At 36.1% G+C, this 17352-nt stretch overlaps 1 protein-coding gene across 3 annotated transcripts in view; it reads left to right on the top strand.

Moving 5' to 3' along the window:
* Gpcpd1 (glycerophosphocholine phosphodiesterase 1) overlaps positions 1-17352 on the top strand; it is a 48303-nt gene that overhangs the window by 21222 nt on the left and 9729 nt on the right. For all 3 annotated transcript variants that reach the window (XM_052183700.1, XM_052183701.1, XM_052183702.1), the window contains 11 exons: positions 39-80; positions 2900-3023; positions 5177-5414; positions 6966-7128; positions 7425-7557; positions 9510-9564; positions 11236-11328; positions 13095-13172; positions 13585-13624; positions 15080-15141; positions 16558-16623. In XM_052183700.1, coding sequence (XP_052039660.1) covers positions 39-80; positions 2900-3023; positions 5177-5414; positions 6966-7128; positions 7425-7557; positions 9510-9564; positions 11236-11328; positions 13095-13172; positions 13585-13624; positions 15080-15141; positions 16558-16623 — 1094 coding nt within the window. The remainder of the gene's footprint in view (positions 1-38; positions 81-2899; positions 3024-5176; positions 5415-6965; positions 7129-7424; positions 7558-9509; positions 9565-11235; positions 11329-13094; positions 13173-13584; positions 13625-15079; positions 15142-16557; positions 16624-17352) is intronic.

The raw sequence follows: 17352 nt of genomic DNA, 5'->3' as shown, positions 1-17352 counted from the left end.
AGTTTTTAACTAGGCTTTTTATTTTCCTTGAATTTTAGAAAGTGAAATCATTATTGACGATGGACAATTTGGAATCCACAGTAAGTGAGACTGAATTTTGAAAACATTTAATATGATTAACCTGTTAACATCGCATTGAAATAAATATAGCACACTGAGATAACACAGCGCAATTTTGAAAACAGAGAAGTGCATTTTGTTTTATCATAGTTTTAAACTTTTGTATTTAGTTCTTGGTCATTTTAGATTTTTGACTTTACATAATTGTAAAGACATACCTGGTAAAGGAGGTAGATATGCTAATTAACTCTAATTTGATTACACATGGTGTATATATTTTGAATTAATGGTACTGTACCAATTAGGTACAAATTTTTTTAGAGGTTAAAATTTTATATATATTATTAGTATGAAATGTTAGCAGCATACCATTTTGTTTTTAACACTATTATGTTGAAATATAATGGTTCTTAAACATTTAAAAAGCTAAATATTATTTGTAGACTAAATTTATATATTTTGTATGTTTAAATAATGTGTTTACAATAAATGCAGACAGCCAGGATGTTCTAGTAATTCTAACTGACTCTTCAAAAACTAATTTTTAACTAAGTTGAAAATTTTTAATCTTCAAAATATATTAAAATGTTAATTGTTTTTATATGTTTCTGCTCTGGTAAGTACTTCATCCTCAGAATTCAAACTTCCTATGATCGGGAGTCCCCAAGTCCATCAGACTGCTGTGCTGCCTTGTCTCATCCTGGGTTCTGTGGACAGAAGTGGGACAGGGGTAAAAGTGCCTTTGGTCTGACTCTGAACCAGAGTTGAGTTGTGTGCTTTCTTTGCAGGCCTGTACTATTTCGTTAAACACAAACAGTATATATATGCTATGGCAGTATTTGAAGGAATTGAACCTTACTCCATTATTTCATTAGAAGTGTTATATTATAAAACAGTATAGTCTAAAAAATGCTTGAATGGCTTAAATACTTAATTCTTAAAATCTTGTATTATTTACAAAAGATAACATTTATGCTACTATGATTTTTTGAACATTTTCTAGAACATTTATTTTAGATTGAGTTTCACTATGTATTAATAGCATGGTCCGCCTTTCTACCGCCACTCCCAGTTAAGATTATTTTTTTTAATTTTGTGTGAGTACAGGTGTTCTTAGAGGCCAAAAAAGGGTGGAAAATTCCCTCAAGTTGGAGTTAAACATAGTTCGGACAAAGTAAAAGTAGAAGCGCTCTTCAGCCCCCAGAGAATGGCTTTCTTTAGCTGTAATGCACAACATATTATCTGTCATGTTAATTATTTTTATATTTATAAATTGTAGCATTTCTGGCTTGTCTCTATCTTTTTCACTTACCTTCTCATTAAATAAGCTTTAGCTAGCTTTTAGGGTAAAAATATAATTTGATTTTATTCAATATTTAAATAATATTTGAAAATTGATTTGTAAGATATCTTAAAATGTATTACCTTTAATAGTATAACTTCAAGTTAAGCAGTGTTAACAGCATGTTACTACACCATTTGTTATGGTGGCACATTCGTGTGAGAGTCAGAGCTGACTGAGCTTGGTCCTGCTCATTTCTTAAATCTTCAATACTGGTCTCACACTTAGTTTTAGTTGGATATCTTATATGAAGTTTTGCAAATTCCCGGCTTCCCTCCCTTAGTTTGTTGCTTTGGCTGGCCTGAAACTGAGACCTACCTGTTTCTGTCTCCTGAGTCCTGGTATCTAAGTTGTGTATTGCCCATGCCTGTTTTTTTTTCTTTCTTCCTTCCTTCCTTCCTTTCTTTCTTTCTTTCTTTCTTTCTTTCTTTCTTTCTTTCTTTCTTTCTTTCTTTCTTTCTTTCTTTCTGTCTGTCTGTCTGTCTGTCTTTCTTTCTTTCTTTCTTTCTTTCTTTCTGTCTATCTGTCTGTCTTTCTTCTTCCTTTTTCTTTCTTCTTCTTCTTCTTTTTTCTTCTTTCTTCTTTCTTCTTCTTCTTTCTTCTTCTTCTTCTTTCTTCTTTCTTCTTTTCTTTTCTTTCCTTTCCTTTCCTTTCCTTTTCCTTTTCCTTTCCTTTTCCTTTCCCTTTCCCTTTCCCTTTCCCTCTTTTCCTTTCCCTTTCCCTCTTTTCCTTTCCTTTTCTGTACAGCCCTGACTGACCTGGAACTTGTTCTGTAGACCAGGCCAACCTCAAACTCTGTTTGTCTGTGCCGCCCTAATGCTGAATCTAATGTGTGCCCAGCCATCTTCTTTTTAAAATTTTTTTTTTAAAGATTTATTTATTTATTATATGTAAGTACACTGTAGCTGTCCTCAGACACACCAGAAGAGGGCGTCAGATCTCATTACGGATGGTTGTGAGCCACCATGTGGTTGCTGGGATTTGAACTCAGGACCTTTGGAAGAACAGTCAGTGCTCTTACCCGCTGAGCCACCTCTCCAGCCCTTCTTTTTAAAATTTATTGTGCATTAATTGGTTTTGTTTTCATGTATGTCTGTGTGAGAGTGTCAGATCTTCTGGAACTGAGCTGCTGTGTGGGTGCTGGGAATTGAACCCAGGTCCTCTAGAAGACTAGCCAGTCCTCTTAACTAACAGTCTTTCTAACTCCAGTGGCAATTCTTATAGACTTTCATAATTTATCCCTAAGTCCCTAAGTAGCTGACTATTAGTAGTCATTTAGCTTTGTTCTTCTAATTTCAAATGAAAGTTCTTTTTTAGTGATACATTTAATTAGAGTAATGCATTAATTATTTTTAATTTTCGGAAAAGACCAGTATTATATAGTATCAGTACTGAAATATGAATGGGAACTCTAATTCTTAATATGTATATCTTAATATGTATAACCAGACCGCTTAATAATATAAATTGTATTATCCTTCCTATTTTTCCTGCCAGATGGTGTCGAAACACTGGATTCTGGATGGCTTACATGCCAGACTGAAATAAGATTGCGTCTGCATTTTTCTGAGAAACCTCCTGTCACAATTAGCAAGAAAAAGTTCAAAAAATCTAGATTTAGGTATGACCATTTGATTGTTTTACTTAGGCCATTAATTTTGCTATTCCTGCAGATTTCTGATTTATGTGGTCTTAACCTCTGAATTTATAGGGTTCTAGGATAATGAACTGCTTATTCAAATTGCTACTGTTACACATTTATATTTGTTTTAACCTCTAAATTTGCAACCAGAAAATTTCATTTTTGTAAAAGCAAGTGGTTTCTAGGCTCTTATATTTTTGTAATTTCATTTAAGCTTTAATAATGTAGGGATTGCTTTCAGATTGATAAAAACAGAAGTGATTTGTGGTAAGAGGAAATGACAAACAGAAAACAATTGCTAGAATTAGAGAGTTAAACCTTATGACTTAAAACTTTTGACAATGAAAGTAAAAGTTATCCTGGGAGTTCCAGACTTTCCACCCCTTCCTACTCTCTTCTTCATGCTCCTTCTCTTTTGTTTCCTTCAATTTCCCCCATTTGAGGGAAAAGCTTTAAAACAATAGTTGAATTAGTTTTTCTGTAATGTCATTGAGCATAAATCTGAGTAAGATGGTTTCCTTAAGATGTAGCCTGACCTTACACTTGATGTGGTTTTGGAATCAAGAATTAACTTGAAATTCTTAATTATCTTAATTTTCTTAATTATCTTAATATAAATTTATCATACTCTAAATCTTTTTAATTGTCCAAGTATAATACATATCCCAATCACAGGTAAGGAAAGTGGGTATATATATTCTCGTTTATATAGAAATCACTTTGAGGGTTTTTAAATGTTATTTAGGTCATCAGACTTTCACTGAAATAATGTTCTTATAACTCTGTGTACTTGGTGGACTCTACAAGTTAAATGAATTGATTCTTGTTGAAATAAACTATCTAGACATAGTTGTCAGTTCTGGTCATTCTTTTCACCAAATGTATGTTAGTGATAGACTTAGCCCCCATGGATTAGAAAACAAATGTGTCTGTAAGAGCCTCAGTGATTTTAAAACTTGGTCTAGCTTTTGCATTTTAAATGTAGCAGAGAACATGCACCTCAGTAGCACCAATCTGTAAAGATACCCTTTTTATTTTCCTCTTTTCTTTTTTCTTTGTTTCTTTGGTTTTTTTTTTTTTTTGTTCTTTTCTTACTTATTGACTCATTTAAAGGTGGAAAACAGTGTTATCTTTATTGGACATTGCATAGCTGTTTGAAGAAATCCTTTCTTTCCCATCTCAGATCCCTTTCCTTTAGACTTGCCCTACTTTTTTCTCTTATCTGCTTGTTTCTGTACATTTCTGCTCCCCCCTCCCCAGGTTTTTTTTTTTCCAAGACAGGGTTTCTCTGTATAGCCCTGACTGTCCTGGAACTCACTCTTTGGCCAGGCTGGCCTCGAACTCAGAAGTCTGCCTGCCTCTGCCTCCCAGAGTGCTGGGATTACAGGTGTGCGCCACCACCGCCTGGCTCCCCCCCAGGTTTATTAACCTCTGCCTGGTTAGTGCTTGTCTAGAACAATTTCTTGCTTTCTGAGAGGAGATAATTGGGGTTTTTTGAGTTATTGATGTATTCTATAATGCAATATCAGAACTATTGTTTCTGTGTTTTGGTTTTGGTTCTGGTTTTGGTGTTTGGTTTTTCGAGACAGGGTTTCTCTGTGTAGCCCTGGCTAAAAAAAAAAAAGCAGTTACCTAAAAATAGATACATGCAGATAGTACTGTCCATGCATAGAGTCCTGGCTCTTGCCTAGCACTAGGGAGGCTGAGACAATGGGATTACTATGCATTTAAGTCCAGCCTGAATTCCATAGCTAGTCCCAGGCCACCATAGTATGAGAGAGACCCTTATTTCACACAAATGAGCAAAACAAAAAGTGGAAAGTATTCAGTTTAAACCCGTAATTCTAATGGACAGTTAAAGTACATTTACTTAAGTACTTAAATACATTACTTTTATTACAGTTAAAGTACAGTTACTTTAGCTTAATTCATCTATCAAATCATCTATCTAAAATGAGATCTCAAAGAATTCCTGTTTGAAGAAATTTAGAGCTAGCTTTAGTTGGTAGTGTAGTAAATAAACTTGAAGTGTAGATATTCTTTGTCTGTTTTTTCTTATTTAAGAATACTTTCAATTTGTACATTCTGTGAATTATTCTTACTAGACTTCATTATTTTTTCTTGTCATATAGGGTAAAGCTTACACTAGAGGGTCTGGAAGAAGATGATGATGATGATGATAAGGGATCTCCCACTGTTCTTCACAAAATGTCCAATAGCCTGGAGATATCCTTAGTAAGTGACAATGAGTTCAAGTGCAGGCACTCACAGCCAGAATGTGGGTATGGCTTACAGCCCGATCGATGGACAGAGTACAGCATACAGACAATGGAGCCAGATAACCTGGAACTCATATTTGACTTTTTTGAGGTGAGTAGATATCTCAGTGAGGGACAAACTTATTTTGTATATGGTTAGATTTTACTTCTTAGAAACATTTGGAAGAAGAATAAGACAGCTTCAGTAGAATTATATTTTAAATAAGGACAAGATGTCTATGCCTAATAATATAAAAATAATTTTCCAAAGAACTTCCCATGGATTGATTAAAGAGGGTCAGGCAGCTGTGTACCCACGCATGGACAACCAAACAATCTCTTTCTTGCTTCTAAAAAATTAGTAAAACTTATTGTCAGGTTTTGAACAATCTATGCAACTATTGTCCCAATCTAATGACATTTACATTAGAGATTGTTAGCTCTTTGCTTCCTGCAAGGTGTGCCTGACCTGTAGATTATATGTACTGGCTCCTTTGCCACCTCTGCTGATTTGTTTTTGAGGTAGGAGAATATCTGCACAGTGATAGTACTTTTTTCAAAACAGGGTTTCTCTGTGTAGCCCTGGCTGTCCTGGAACTCACTCTGTAGACCATGCTGGACTCGAACTCAGAAATCCACCTGCCTTTGCCTCTCAAGTGCTGGGACTAAAGGTGTACGCCACCACTTCCTGGCTATTTTTAGGTTTTTGTGAATGGCTTTTTGACTGCCTCTTATTACATATAAGATGTAATGTAAACTCTGATTATATTTCTTAAAGTTACAGATCTAACTGTAAGATGACGGGAATCTGTAAGAATGTAGGAGGGTTTGGTTGGATTTTTTTTTTTCATTACTTAAGTGTTAGGATCTTACTAAAAATAATACCCTCCCTGCTTTGGCCTTTGATTATAGATGTGTGTCACTATTCTTGAATACATCATGTGTATATTTGTTGTATATCATTTGTACATTTGAGATAGGGTTTTATGTGGTTTAGACTGCTGTGAACTGATCCATATCCTCCTGCTTCCACTTCTCAAGTGCTGGGATTACAGAAAGGCACACCCATGTCTGGTTTCATCCACTGTTGGGGGTCAGAACCGGGGCTTCATGAAATACTTGGACAAGTGCCCTACCAACTAAGTTCTAGTCCTAGATATCTTTCTCATCAGCTGTCTTCCATGTTCACTTTAAAGGTTTTTGGAAGCTGAAAATTAACTATATTTAAAAATGCAGGGCAGCCCAGAAAGGTAGATAAATGGTAAAAAGAGCCCTTTCTGTACTTTGAGTGGCCTGAGCTCAGTTTCTAGTGTATAGTTGTGCCTCATTACTTCCTGGAACTCAGCTCCTGGGACTCTGGCCTCCACAGTCACTGTACTAATACATATATCACCCTATACACACATTTATTTAATAACCAAATCTATTAAAAAATTTAATAGATTTTTTGCATAGTTTGCATGGCTCAGTGCTGTTAAACTTGATGACATGAGTTCATACCCTGGCACTACATGATAGGAGAGACACACCTTTGACAAGTTGTCCTCTGAACTCTATATACATGTGATGGCATTTGCACACCAAATATCTTCATTCTCCCACACAAAGAAGTTTTGAAAAATGTAAGTAAAAATTCAGGATATTCTGAACCTCATTTTTTCAGGAAGATCTCAGTGAGCACGTAGTTCAGGGTGATGTTCTTCCTGGACACGTGGGCACAGCGTGCCTCTTGTCATCTACCATTGCTGAGAGTGGGAGAAGCGCTGGAATCCTTATTCTTCCCATCATGAGCAGAAATTCCAGAAAAACTATAGGCAAAGTCAGAGGTAAGTTGGGGGGAAGCAAATAGGCCCTTACAACTAAACTTAAGGTCATATTTCATTTTTATTAGTTTAAAAGGAGTATTTTTGAATGACAAAGGTAAACACTGATTACTTTCATTATTTAATAGTTCAATAACACTTTAAGAAGTATAGTTACTGAATTTTCTGCACAGTAATTACTCTAAATCAATTTTATCTTGATCTTTTTCTGTTTGGTAGAAAACTGGTTAAGTACGTTCCAGATGTGTTGAGCCTACAGTGGCCTTTTTAATCATGCCCCTCTTTTTTTCCTATGGAAGTTGATTTTATCATCATCAAGCCATTACCTGGGTATAGCTGTTCTATGCAGTCTTCATTTTCAAAGTATTGGAAACCAAGAATACCATTGGATGTTGGACATCGTGGTGCAGGGAACTCAACAACAACTGCCAAGTAGGTTGCATATTTGGATATGATTACTATTCAGTAGCCCAAACTTGGTAAAGTTAATGGGATTTTTTTTTTACCTGCTAAATGTCAGAAAGTAACTTTTTATTACCCATAGAATAAAAGTGGTAATGAAAGGGATTACTGTTTCAATAGAAACAAGGGCTTTCCTGAGATAATGTTCAATCTTTTTGATGTACTGGCTGCATAATGAAAAAGACATTAAAATTGAAAGCCAGGAGGAAGATTCAATGCAGAAAGCCTTTTGGCCTGTTTGTTACCACTCTTGTGATATTATTGCTCTTGCAAGCTGCTCTGTTTCCTCACCTATGGAAGGGTTGGTCAAGACTATTAGTGACTCATCTCTCCATAGCCATGCTTCTATGGAAGTCCTGGGAATAGAGTTAAGCTTAGACTTCATCAGATGCAATGCCAGCCTAATACAGTTGTGGTGTATTTCATTGCTCTAGGCTTTCTACTATGAAATTTAATCCTATTTAAAAATATAGTTTATTTGTGTGCCAGTATGTATTCATGTGTGTGTAGTGCTCATGGAATATGAAGGATATCATATCACCTAGAACTGGGGTTACAGGTTGTTGTGAGCCATCCAGTGTGGATGCTAGGCAGACTGCAAACTCATGTCCATGAGAATAGCAAGTGTTCTTAACCAACCAACGAATCACATCTCCAGCCCCCACATCATTCCGACATGGCAGTGATGGCACATACCTTGAATCCGATTACATGGGATTAAGAGGCAAGTGGAACTTTGATTTCAAGACCAGCCTACTCAGCAAGTTTTAGGACAACCAAGGCTGTCTCTTACTACTTACACTTACATACTAATACCAGTTGAGAAACAAGAGCAATTTAGTTTCTTAAAAAAAACCAAACAAGTAAGTTATTCTGAGGTTATTCTTTGGGACTTGGGGTTATCATTATGATCTCTTAGGTCTCCAAGTCAGCTTACATTTAAGTAAGAAGCACTTTCAAGTTCCATGATAATGATTTCTATGTGTGCGTGCGTTTCTATGTGTGTATGTCTGTGTGTGTGTCTGTATGTGTGTGTTTCTATGTGTGTATGTCTGTGTGTGTGTGTGTATGTATGTATGTGTTTCTATGTGTGTGTCTATGTATGTCTGTGTTTGTGTGTGTGTTTCTATGTGTGTATGTCTATGTGTGTCTGTGTGTGGTGTGTGTTCTGTGTGTGTGTATGTATGTCTGTATGTTTGTGTGTGTGTTTCTATGTGTGTATGTCTATGTGTGTGTGTATGTATGTATGTGTGTGTTTCTATGTGTGTTTGTATGTGTCTGTGTGGTGTGTGTGTGTGACATATATGCCCATGTGCTACTGCAGAGGTATGGGATATCATTCTCCACCTTTGACACCAGGTCACTCACTGAACGGCAGCTGTCAAGCCCCAGCAATCCTCCTGTGCCTGCTCACCACAGCACCACAGGCTGGCATGTACAGCCATGCCTGACTTTTTCACAAGAGTGCTGCAAACTGGACTCAGGTTCTTAGACTTTAGCAACAAACACTCTTTCTATTGAGCTATTCTTCCAGCTACTCTCCTCTTATAGCTACCCTGTTGATGTGTCAGTCATTCCCAATTCCCTGTGTTTTGCCAGTATGAAGTCATTTGGAGGCTCTATATATAGTACATTTCTTTTCAGTTTCCCTGGAAAAGGATTGTTTTCCTTAATCAGGCACCTTTTTTCCAAGAAAAGATTGAAGTACAGGGAAGCATGTATTGTGATGTGGAATTTAACATTTACCACTGGTGTTTATTAAATAAGTGCACATACCAGCCAAGAGGGTTCACTATTATATTTTGAGTATAGTAAAATTAGCCTCATCAAAGAAGGTCCTTCACTGTTGAAGATGTGATATAATTGGCTTACTACAATGTTTCTTTTCTTTAGTTCTTGATGACTGAATTTCTTTATTTCAGGCTAGCTAAAGTACAAGAAAATACTATAGCATCTTTAAGAAGTGCTGCCAGTCATGTAAGTATCCTTTTAAATGATTATTGAGATAGCGACAGGGATATGGTCCAGTTTGTAGTAACAGATAAAAAGAAAACTATTCTGAAACTGTTTCTATGTGAAGAATAAATACCTTTTGGTATTTGTGTATAGATTTATGATGATTTACATGTAAATAGCAGAATAATATGTGTATGAGTGTTTTGCCTGCAGTGTGTGTGTCTGGTTTCCTTCGAGGCCAGAAGGTGTCAGATCCTGTACAGCTGGAGTTACCACCATTTGAGAGCCATTATGTGGGTGCTAGGAACTAACCACAGATATTTTGAAAGGGCAAAAAATGAATTTGAGCTTTAAACCCCTCATGTCCATACACACAAACTAAAAACCTGTTTTGTTTAGTTTTGCTTTGTTTTGTTTGAAATCCATGTCTTGCTGTCTAAAATAGCAGAAGGTGGCTTAAAACTCAAAATTTAGCTCTGCAGTCTGGTCCCTATTCCTTTTATCTAATCATTAGGTATTAAAGTTCATTTTTCCTCCTCCACCTGAGAGACTTCGGCTCTACACTTAAACTGTGATGGAAAAGCATCTTATTTTATTTCTTTCCACAGTTTTTCCCAGTGGTTTTTACTTCCTAATGTAATTTAAACTGGGAATAGTGGCACTTATCTTTAATCCCAGCACTTGTGAGTCAGGGCCAGGCTGGATCTCATGGCCAGATAAGGCTGCACAGTGAGATCCTGCATCAAAAAATTAATATATAATTTTGTCTTTTATTTGAAAGGATATACTAATACAGGATATACTGGACCATAGTTCATAATTTGGAACTAGTTTTAATTTATTGCTTACTAAGCAACATTTATCTTTTGGTTATGTTTTCTTTCAGATGTGTGATTATGTAAGATAATTTTTTTTTCAAGGCAGGGTTTCTCTGTGTAGCCCTGGCTGCCATGGAACTCACTCTGTAGACTCAGAAATCCTCCTGCCTCTGCCTCCCAAGTGCTGAGACTAAAGGCGTACATCACCACTGTCCAGCTAAGATAAAATATTTTAACTAGGAAAATGTGACTTCACATGTAGGTGGAACTATGAGGAAATGGTGTGGTTCCCTTTTAGAAACTGTAATGGTATTTTTAGAAGAATTCTAATTTGCATGTATGTATGTGGGTTTGTGTGTGGGTAAGCGTCATGCATGCCTTGCCTGCTGAGGCCAAAGAGCATCAGATCCTCTAGGAACTAGAGTTGTAGATGGTTCTGAGTGACCTGACTTATAAGCTGGGAACTGAATCTAGATTCTCCACAAAAGCAGCAAGTACTCCTAACTCCCAAGCCACCTGCAGCAAATGGTGACTTCAGGAGCAGAATAAGGAGATTCAGTTGTTTATTTGGACTATACAGAGAGAGTCTTGTGCTCCTACTCAGTGCACTGACTGGGGCTGTCTCATTGCTCCTTAGTGCTGTGAGTGTTTGAAAATGGATCAGGATACCCCAACACACACCTTATTTGTCCAGGAAAAAAGTTGGATGATAGGAGACCAATTAGCTGAGTTTGAAGTGAGATGTTCATGAAGTGGTTTTATTGTACAAAATCATGGCTATATGAATAAAATACCCCAAACCAAAAAAATTGATCTGTAGTAAGAAATGTGTTGTCTGCTTGTCTGATATACTTGCTTCCATTTCTTCTGTCAGGGTGCAGCATTTGTAGAATTTGATGTTCACCTTTCAAAGGACTTTGTGCCTGTGGTTTATCATGATCTCACCTGCTGTTTGACTATGAAAAGGGTACGTTGACATTCTTGTGTTTTATGCCTACTGTAATAAGATGTTTAAAAACTAAGTTTGTTACAAGTTTAATTAGTTACAGTTGGTAGATTCAGTTGTTTAGTGAATTACTGCCAGTTCTCCTTAAGCCTGATAGGTTTTTGATAGTTTTGATGGGAATAATGATTTCCTAGAGTCAGGTATCAGTGCTGCTGAATTTGCTTTTGGATGTTACTGATGTTTCTGCATTGGTCCCTTGGGTACAATATTGAGGCAGTAGAGGAAGATTATTTCCCCATGACTCTCTGCTTCATATCTTAAGTTGACAGCTGGCACAGTTTAGCCAAAGCTACAAGGGACCACAATGGAGTGGTGTGGCATCAGTATGCAGAAGGCCTCTCAGTCAAGGTAGGTTAGATGGGAGAAGCAGGGATTTGAGAGCTATAGGGCAGTGAGACAACAGCTGCAGTAGAGGCAGTAAGAAGAGCGAGGAACATGCGATACAGGGAAGAGTCCATACTGAGATCAGAAAAGGAAGGTTCTTGAATTTTCTTTAATTGTATCATTTTCAGTGCTCTGGTTTAAAGTTGGCCAGTTTGCCGCTATTGAACAATATAATCTGACAGGATAGCTGGCTCTACATGCTAAGCAGACCTAGATAAGGACCCTTCTGTCCTTGTGGAATAGTATTAGGAGGGCAAAAAAGAGAGGGTTTATCTATTCAAAGGAGCAATAGGGAAGGTCATTTTTGCTACAAGCAAATGTTATTTCTAACATAACTTATAGAAGACTATTATTGTCTTGCTGTGAAGTTGAATCCGAATGAGTTAATGGGGGAATGAAAGTAATGAATTGTATATATTTTTATCTTATCAATTTCATGTAAAACAATTCACCCATGTCCATTAAGTAGTTCAGAAGATGAAATGAATGACACATCTTCCTTCCCCTTCCCTTGATATCATTCCCTTATTCTTAATAGTTTCTTGTGTGTCCTTCCAGAAAAAATTTGTGCATATACAGGTTTGTACCAATGTTCATGAGTGAATATATTTGCACAATGACTTTTAATGTTGAGTTTATTTATTAGTGGTTCCTTAACGCATTTCCTTAAAGAATGCTACTTCCTACAGTATAACATTTGATATGACTTTAAAATGTAGATTTGCCTGTGGAGGATACATGCTAGATCTTAAATATTGCTTATATATAATCACAGAATTTTTTTGTGTGTGCACCTGCCACTTTTCGTATAGTTTAAATATTAAAAGGCTTAGAGAAGTTGATTTGCAGCATTAAAATTGCTTATAGTGCTTGCATGTTGAGTTCCTAGGCATGTAGCATGAATAAGTGGCAAATGCAGTTGATATCGCATGAAGGAGGCAGTAAAAATGAGGCCTGACATAACGCTTTTGGATGTTACTGATGTTTCTGCATTGATCCCTTGGGTATAATATTGAGGCAGTAGAGGAAGATTATTTCCCCATGACTCTCTGCTTCATATCTTCCTCCCTTTTCATGGATCTTTCTTCCAGGCTCTGGCTGCCTGCAGAACAAACAGATGAGAGCCTTTGTCCAGCATGTGAAAGGCTGTGGGCTCTTCTGGAACTACAAGGAAAAAAAACAAACAAACCTAGAACAAGCGCTCCTGTAGTGCTAAGTTAGAAGGACTCTTCTGCATGGGATCATGATACCTAAGCGCTATCTCATCTTCAGTAAATTGAGATTTACTATGTAGTGCAACCATTCAAAAATAATAAAAATTTATTTCTCCCTTTTTTAAACAGAAATTTGAAGCTGATCCAGTTGAATTGTTTGAAATACCAGTAAAAGAATTAACATTTGACCAACTCCAGTTATTAAAGGTATTACAGTGATGCAAAATGCAAATTTCCATTCTGCTTTAGTATAGTTTACATTTGTCTGATTTAGTAATACTCTATGTACATGAAGAATGACTATGCATTCAACATTCATGGAGTAGTTTTTATACATACTAGGATCTTGGTATAATTTTTTTTACTGTGTAATATCCCTATTAGATACTCAAACAGCTAAATGCACATAGTTTTCAAACAGGAGTTTTTGTATTATGTATTTGGTCATGATGTGTATTTATACATAGAGAAAGTGCATACAATTTTTAGTTTAGTGCTTATTATTAAACTGGTAATTCCACATTTTATTCTAGCCTGTTAGCTTTTCAAATTACCTTTAGCTAATTGCTTGCATCGACTATGGATTTTTTTCTAATTGCATTTTGTGTTTGTTTTCTAGCTTTCTCATGTGACTGCATTAAAAACCAAAGACTGGAAACGTATGTGCTAGTTTCATCAACGTTTTGTTTTTGTTTTATGATTGTCGTAGATACATTTATATCTTTGGTCATTTTAATGACCATAGTACTGATGGTCCATCTGAATGTAATTTCATAGATGTGAATTGATTTTTAACTATCATTTCACTACTTTGTTTATTTTATGTCAGTTCTTTCCAAAAATTCTTAACCATTACAAAGTAGAGTGCCTCTCAGGTACAGATTCCAGTGCCAGGAGTTGCATCAGCTCTAGCTGTGATGCAAGTAGATGTCCAGTCACTTACTTAACAGCTTCATGCCTCAGTGCCTTCCCAGAATTCCCTGCTTCCCGCAGTTTAGTGCCACTTTATATCCCCCTCTCAACAGAACTCTATTTTATGTACCTCTTGAAATCCATTGCTTTTCTACCCCCTTACTTTAGCTGGAATATGTTATCTCTCAAAGGCAGGACAGTGGTTTCATAGTCCCAGAGACTTTCACCTTTTGTTCTACAAAGGACAAATACTCAATAATGTGCTTTCTGAAACCACGACTGTCTTTGTGAGGGGTTATGAGGTGCTTTAGATACCAAGGATGCCTCAATATGTGACGTCATAGGTTTACCATTAATCATTTGAGTTTTTACTCAATTTTAAAATAGATATGTACTGTACATGGGTTGATTTTTTTTCTTTTTTCTTTTAGGAAAAATTATGCTTCTTAATCTATTTTAGATTAAGAGATTACAATAACAAAAGAGATAGTTTCATACAGCTCATGATAGCTTTGAGTTCACATACATCCAAGGATAACTTTGGACTTCTTTTCCACTTGGTGCCCTGAGGGATCCCCGCTGCCATCCTCGCTCTCTGACAGGACAGGCAGGCAGTACCAAGTTTAGTCCACAGAGACAACCCAAGCATAACATTGCTCAGGGCAGGACACACCAGGGCTCCAACAGCATCCAAGAGGAGGGCAGCTCATCAACAATCTCTGACAGGGTCTCTACTTTCCAAGTGCTGGGATTACAGCTGTATATGCCATGCGTAGTTTTATTCATTCCCAAAGCTGGGACCCAGGCTCACATTCATATGTTAGCTCTTTAGCAACTGAGCTACAAGCTCAACTCTTAGATTTTCGTTCATCTGTAATTGCTGATCCAACTACAAATTCCACTAAGAGGATTTATTACTGGCTATTATTCAGAGTCATCTTAACAGTTATTACATGAAAATAATCACTTTTGGGGCCACAAAGTATGATGTTTACATGAAGTATTATGAGCTAGTCTTTTTTACTAGATGGTTATTTAGAAAATGGGGTTCTTAATGGTTAAAGATAGCAAATGCGTCTTTGGAAATACTAAGCCTAAAAGATCTGGTAATTACTTCAGTGTATAGGCTATCCTAAGGTTTGGAGAGAAGATCTGCTCTAGGATTATTTTACTTACCAGACTTCTATAATTTGAAATTTCAGAATCTTTCTCTGAGGAGGAAAATTTCTTTGCTGAAAACCAGCCATTTCCTTCTCTTAAGATGGTAAGTTCCTTGAGGGACACTTGGACAGGGCTATCTCATTGATATCTGTTTGCATGAATGATTTCTTTTACGCTATTAAATGGACACTAAAAGGGCTCTGTCAACGTCAGCACCAATGTAAGTTTTTGGGCAGGCGGGAGTCATTGAAGCATTCTATCACATAGCTCAGGTTGCCTAGATTCTTTTTCTCATTTTCCTGCCTTCTCCCAGATACTGGGATTGCAGATTCTGCCTATTCCCTGAGACTGCTGCGTTTAAAGAATAGCTTACTTGAATAAGACTTCCCTCTCACTGGGCTAATTTGATGACAATAGTAAGTTTGTATATTTCTGTATAAAGTGAAGAGGTCACAGAACAGACATGGAAGGAAGATGTGATAATGGTATCTAAAACTAGTATCAAAACAGAGAACATAGGAAGCTTCGTTATTGAAAATAGGATATTTCAGAAATTTACTGTGAAAAGATCTAAAGCAAAAAATAGTATAAAGATTTTAAAAATTGGCTGGTCATTTGGGCACACGCCTGAGGCTAGCCTGATCTTCATAGTTAATTGCAGGACAGCTAGTGCTACATAGTGAGATCCTATATTTAAAATAATAATAATGATGATGATAATTTAAAAGCTAGATACAGTTTGGACACTCTCAGGGAAGTCCATGTCGATGCTGGAGAGATGCAAGTGTACTTTCATAGTGACCCCACATTCAATTCAGTTCTTTGTGGTCTGGTTTTGTCCAGATTTTGTTTTTGTATTTGGTTGTGTTGGTAGGAATTTACTTAGGACTTAATGCATTCTATGATGCAAGTACTCTGCATCATATTTTTAATTCAATTTTCCAGCTACAGCTGCCAAAATTACCTGATTACCAGGCTTCCAGATAATTTTCTTCAGAAAATATGAGCAACTTGTATATTCTGCCTCTCTTCTGTGTCTATATGTGTGTTTATTAGCTCTTGATTTATTTTCCTCAGAATAATATAGTATATTTTCTTGGAGGGGAGTATCAATCAGCATTGTATTTGTTGAACAATATCTTTTTTAAAAGATGGTTAGCGTTGGGGGTTAAGATTAGCATTAGATATAGGAATAGGATCTTCTTCAATTCTTTTACTGCCTATAGCTTACTTGAGAGTTTTTTTAAAGGAATGATGGAGAAGGTTTTTGAGTTTTGTGATAATTGAGTTGTCAAAGATATTACTTGAACAAAGATATTACTTTAAAAGCTTTTTTTACTTCATTTAACGAATCTATCATGTTTTCTATTTGACATTAGAAAAATTAGTTCATAATGACAAGACATATTGGTAATATAGTCTTGGCTGATTTTTTAAATAATTCTGTGTGTTTTTTCCCCTTATTTTGCCATCCATCTTACCAAAAACAACACAATTCATCATCAACAAACAACAATAGGTTTTAGAATCATTGCCAGAAAATGTAGGATTTAATATAGAAATAAAATGGATTTGCCAACACAGGGTAAGTACTTTTTTTTTTGTTACTCTTTTTTTTTTTATTTAAATGGGATTAAGTAAAACTGAAATCTTGTTTCATTGAAGCACATTGATTGTTGGAGTTTTTTAAAAAAGAAGGGCGGGAGAGATAGCTCAGCGGTTAAGAGCATTCACTGACTACTCTTCTAGAGGTCCTTAGTTCAATTCCCAGCAACCACATGGTGGCTTATGGCCATCTATAATGGTGCCCTCTTCTGGCACATAGGTCAAATATGTACATATAGATTATATTCATAAATAAATAAACAAATCTTTAAAATGAGAATTGAAACAAAACTATTCTATGCATTGTGAATATGGGCATGGGGAGGACAGAAGGCAACTTTTAGGACTATATTCTCTCCACCATGCATGTGGAATCAGTCAAACTCAGGGTGTTAGATGTGGGTGGCAAGTATTCTACCTGCCAAGCCATCTCTCCAGCCCTGCACAGTTATAATAAATAGATTAAGGGTCTTTTATGGTGACAATTAAGTTGTCAAAGACAGTACTTGAACTTGCTGCTGTTTTAAAAACTTTTTTGTTTTTACTCTGTTTAACAAATTAATGCTACCATCAATATATAAGTGGCTTAATTTTACATTAATAAAAACTGGGTTTCTGGGTGTATTTAAAAAGTAGATTTTATTATCTACATCAAAACATATGATAAATAATAATTTTCTAAGTAGGTTTTTTTAGATTGTAATACTAG

Source organism: Apodemus sylvaticus, chromosome 5, assembly GCF_947179515.1.
Source record: "Apodemus sylvaticus chromosome 5, mApoSyl1.1, whole genome shotgun sequence".
Classification (NCBI taxonomy): Eukaryota; Metazoa; Chordata; class Mammalia; order Rodentia; family Muridae; genus Apodemus; species Apodemus sylvaticus.
This window is presented reverse-complemented; position numbering and strand designations above follow the sequence as displayed.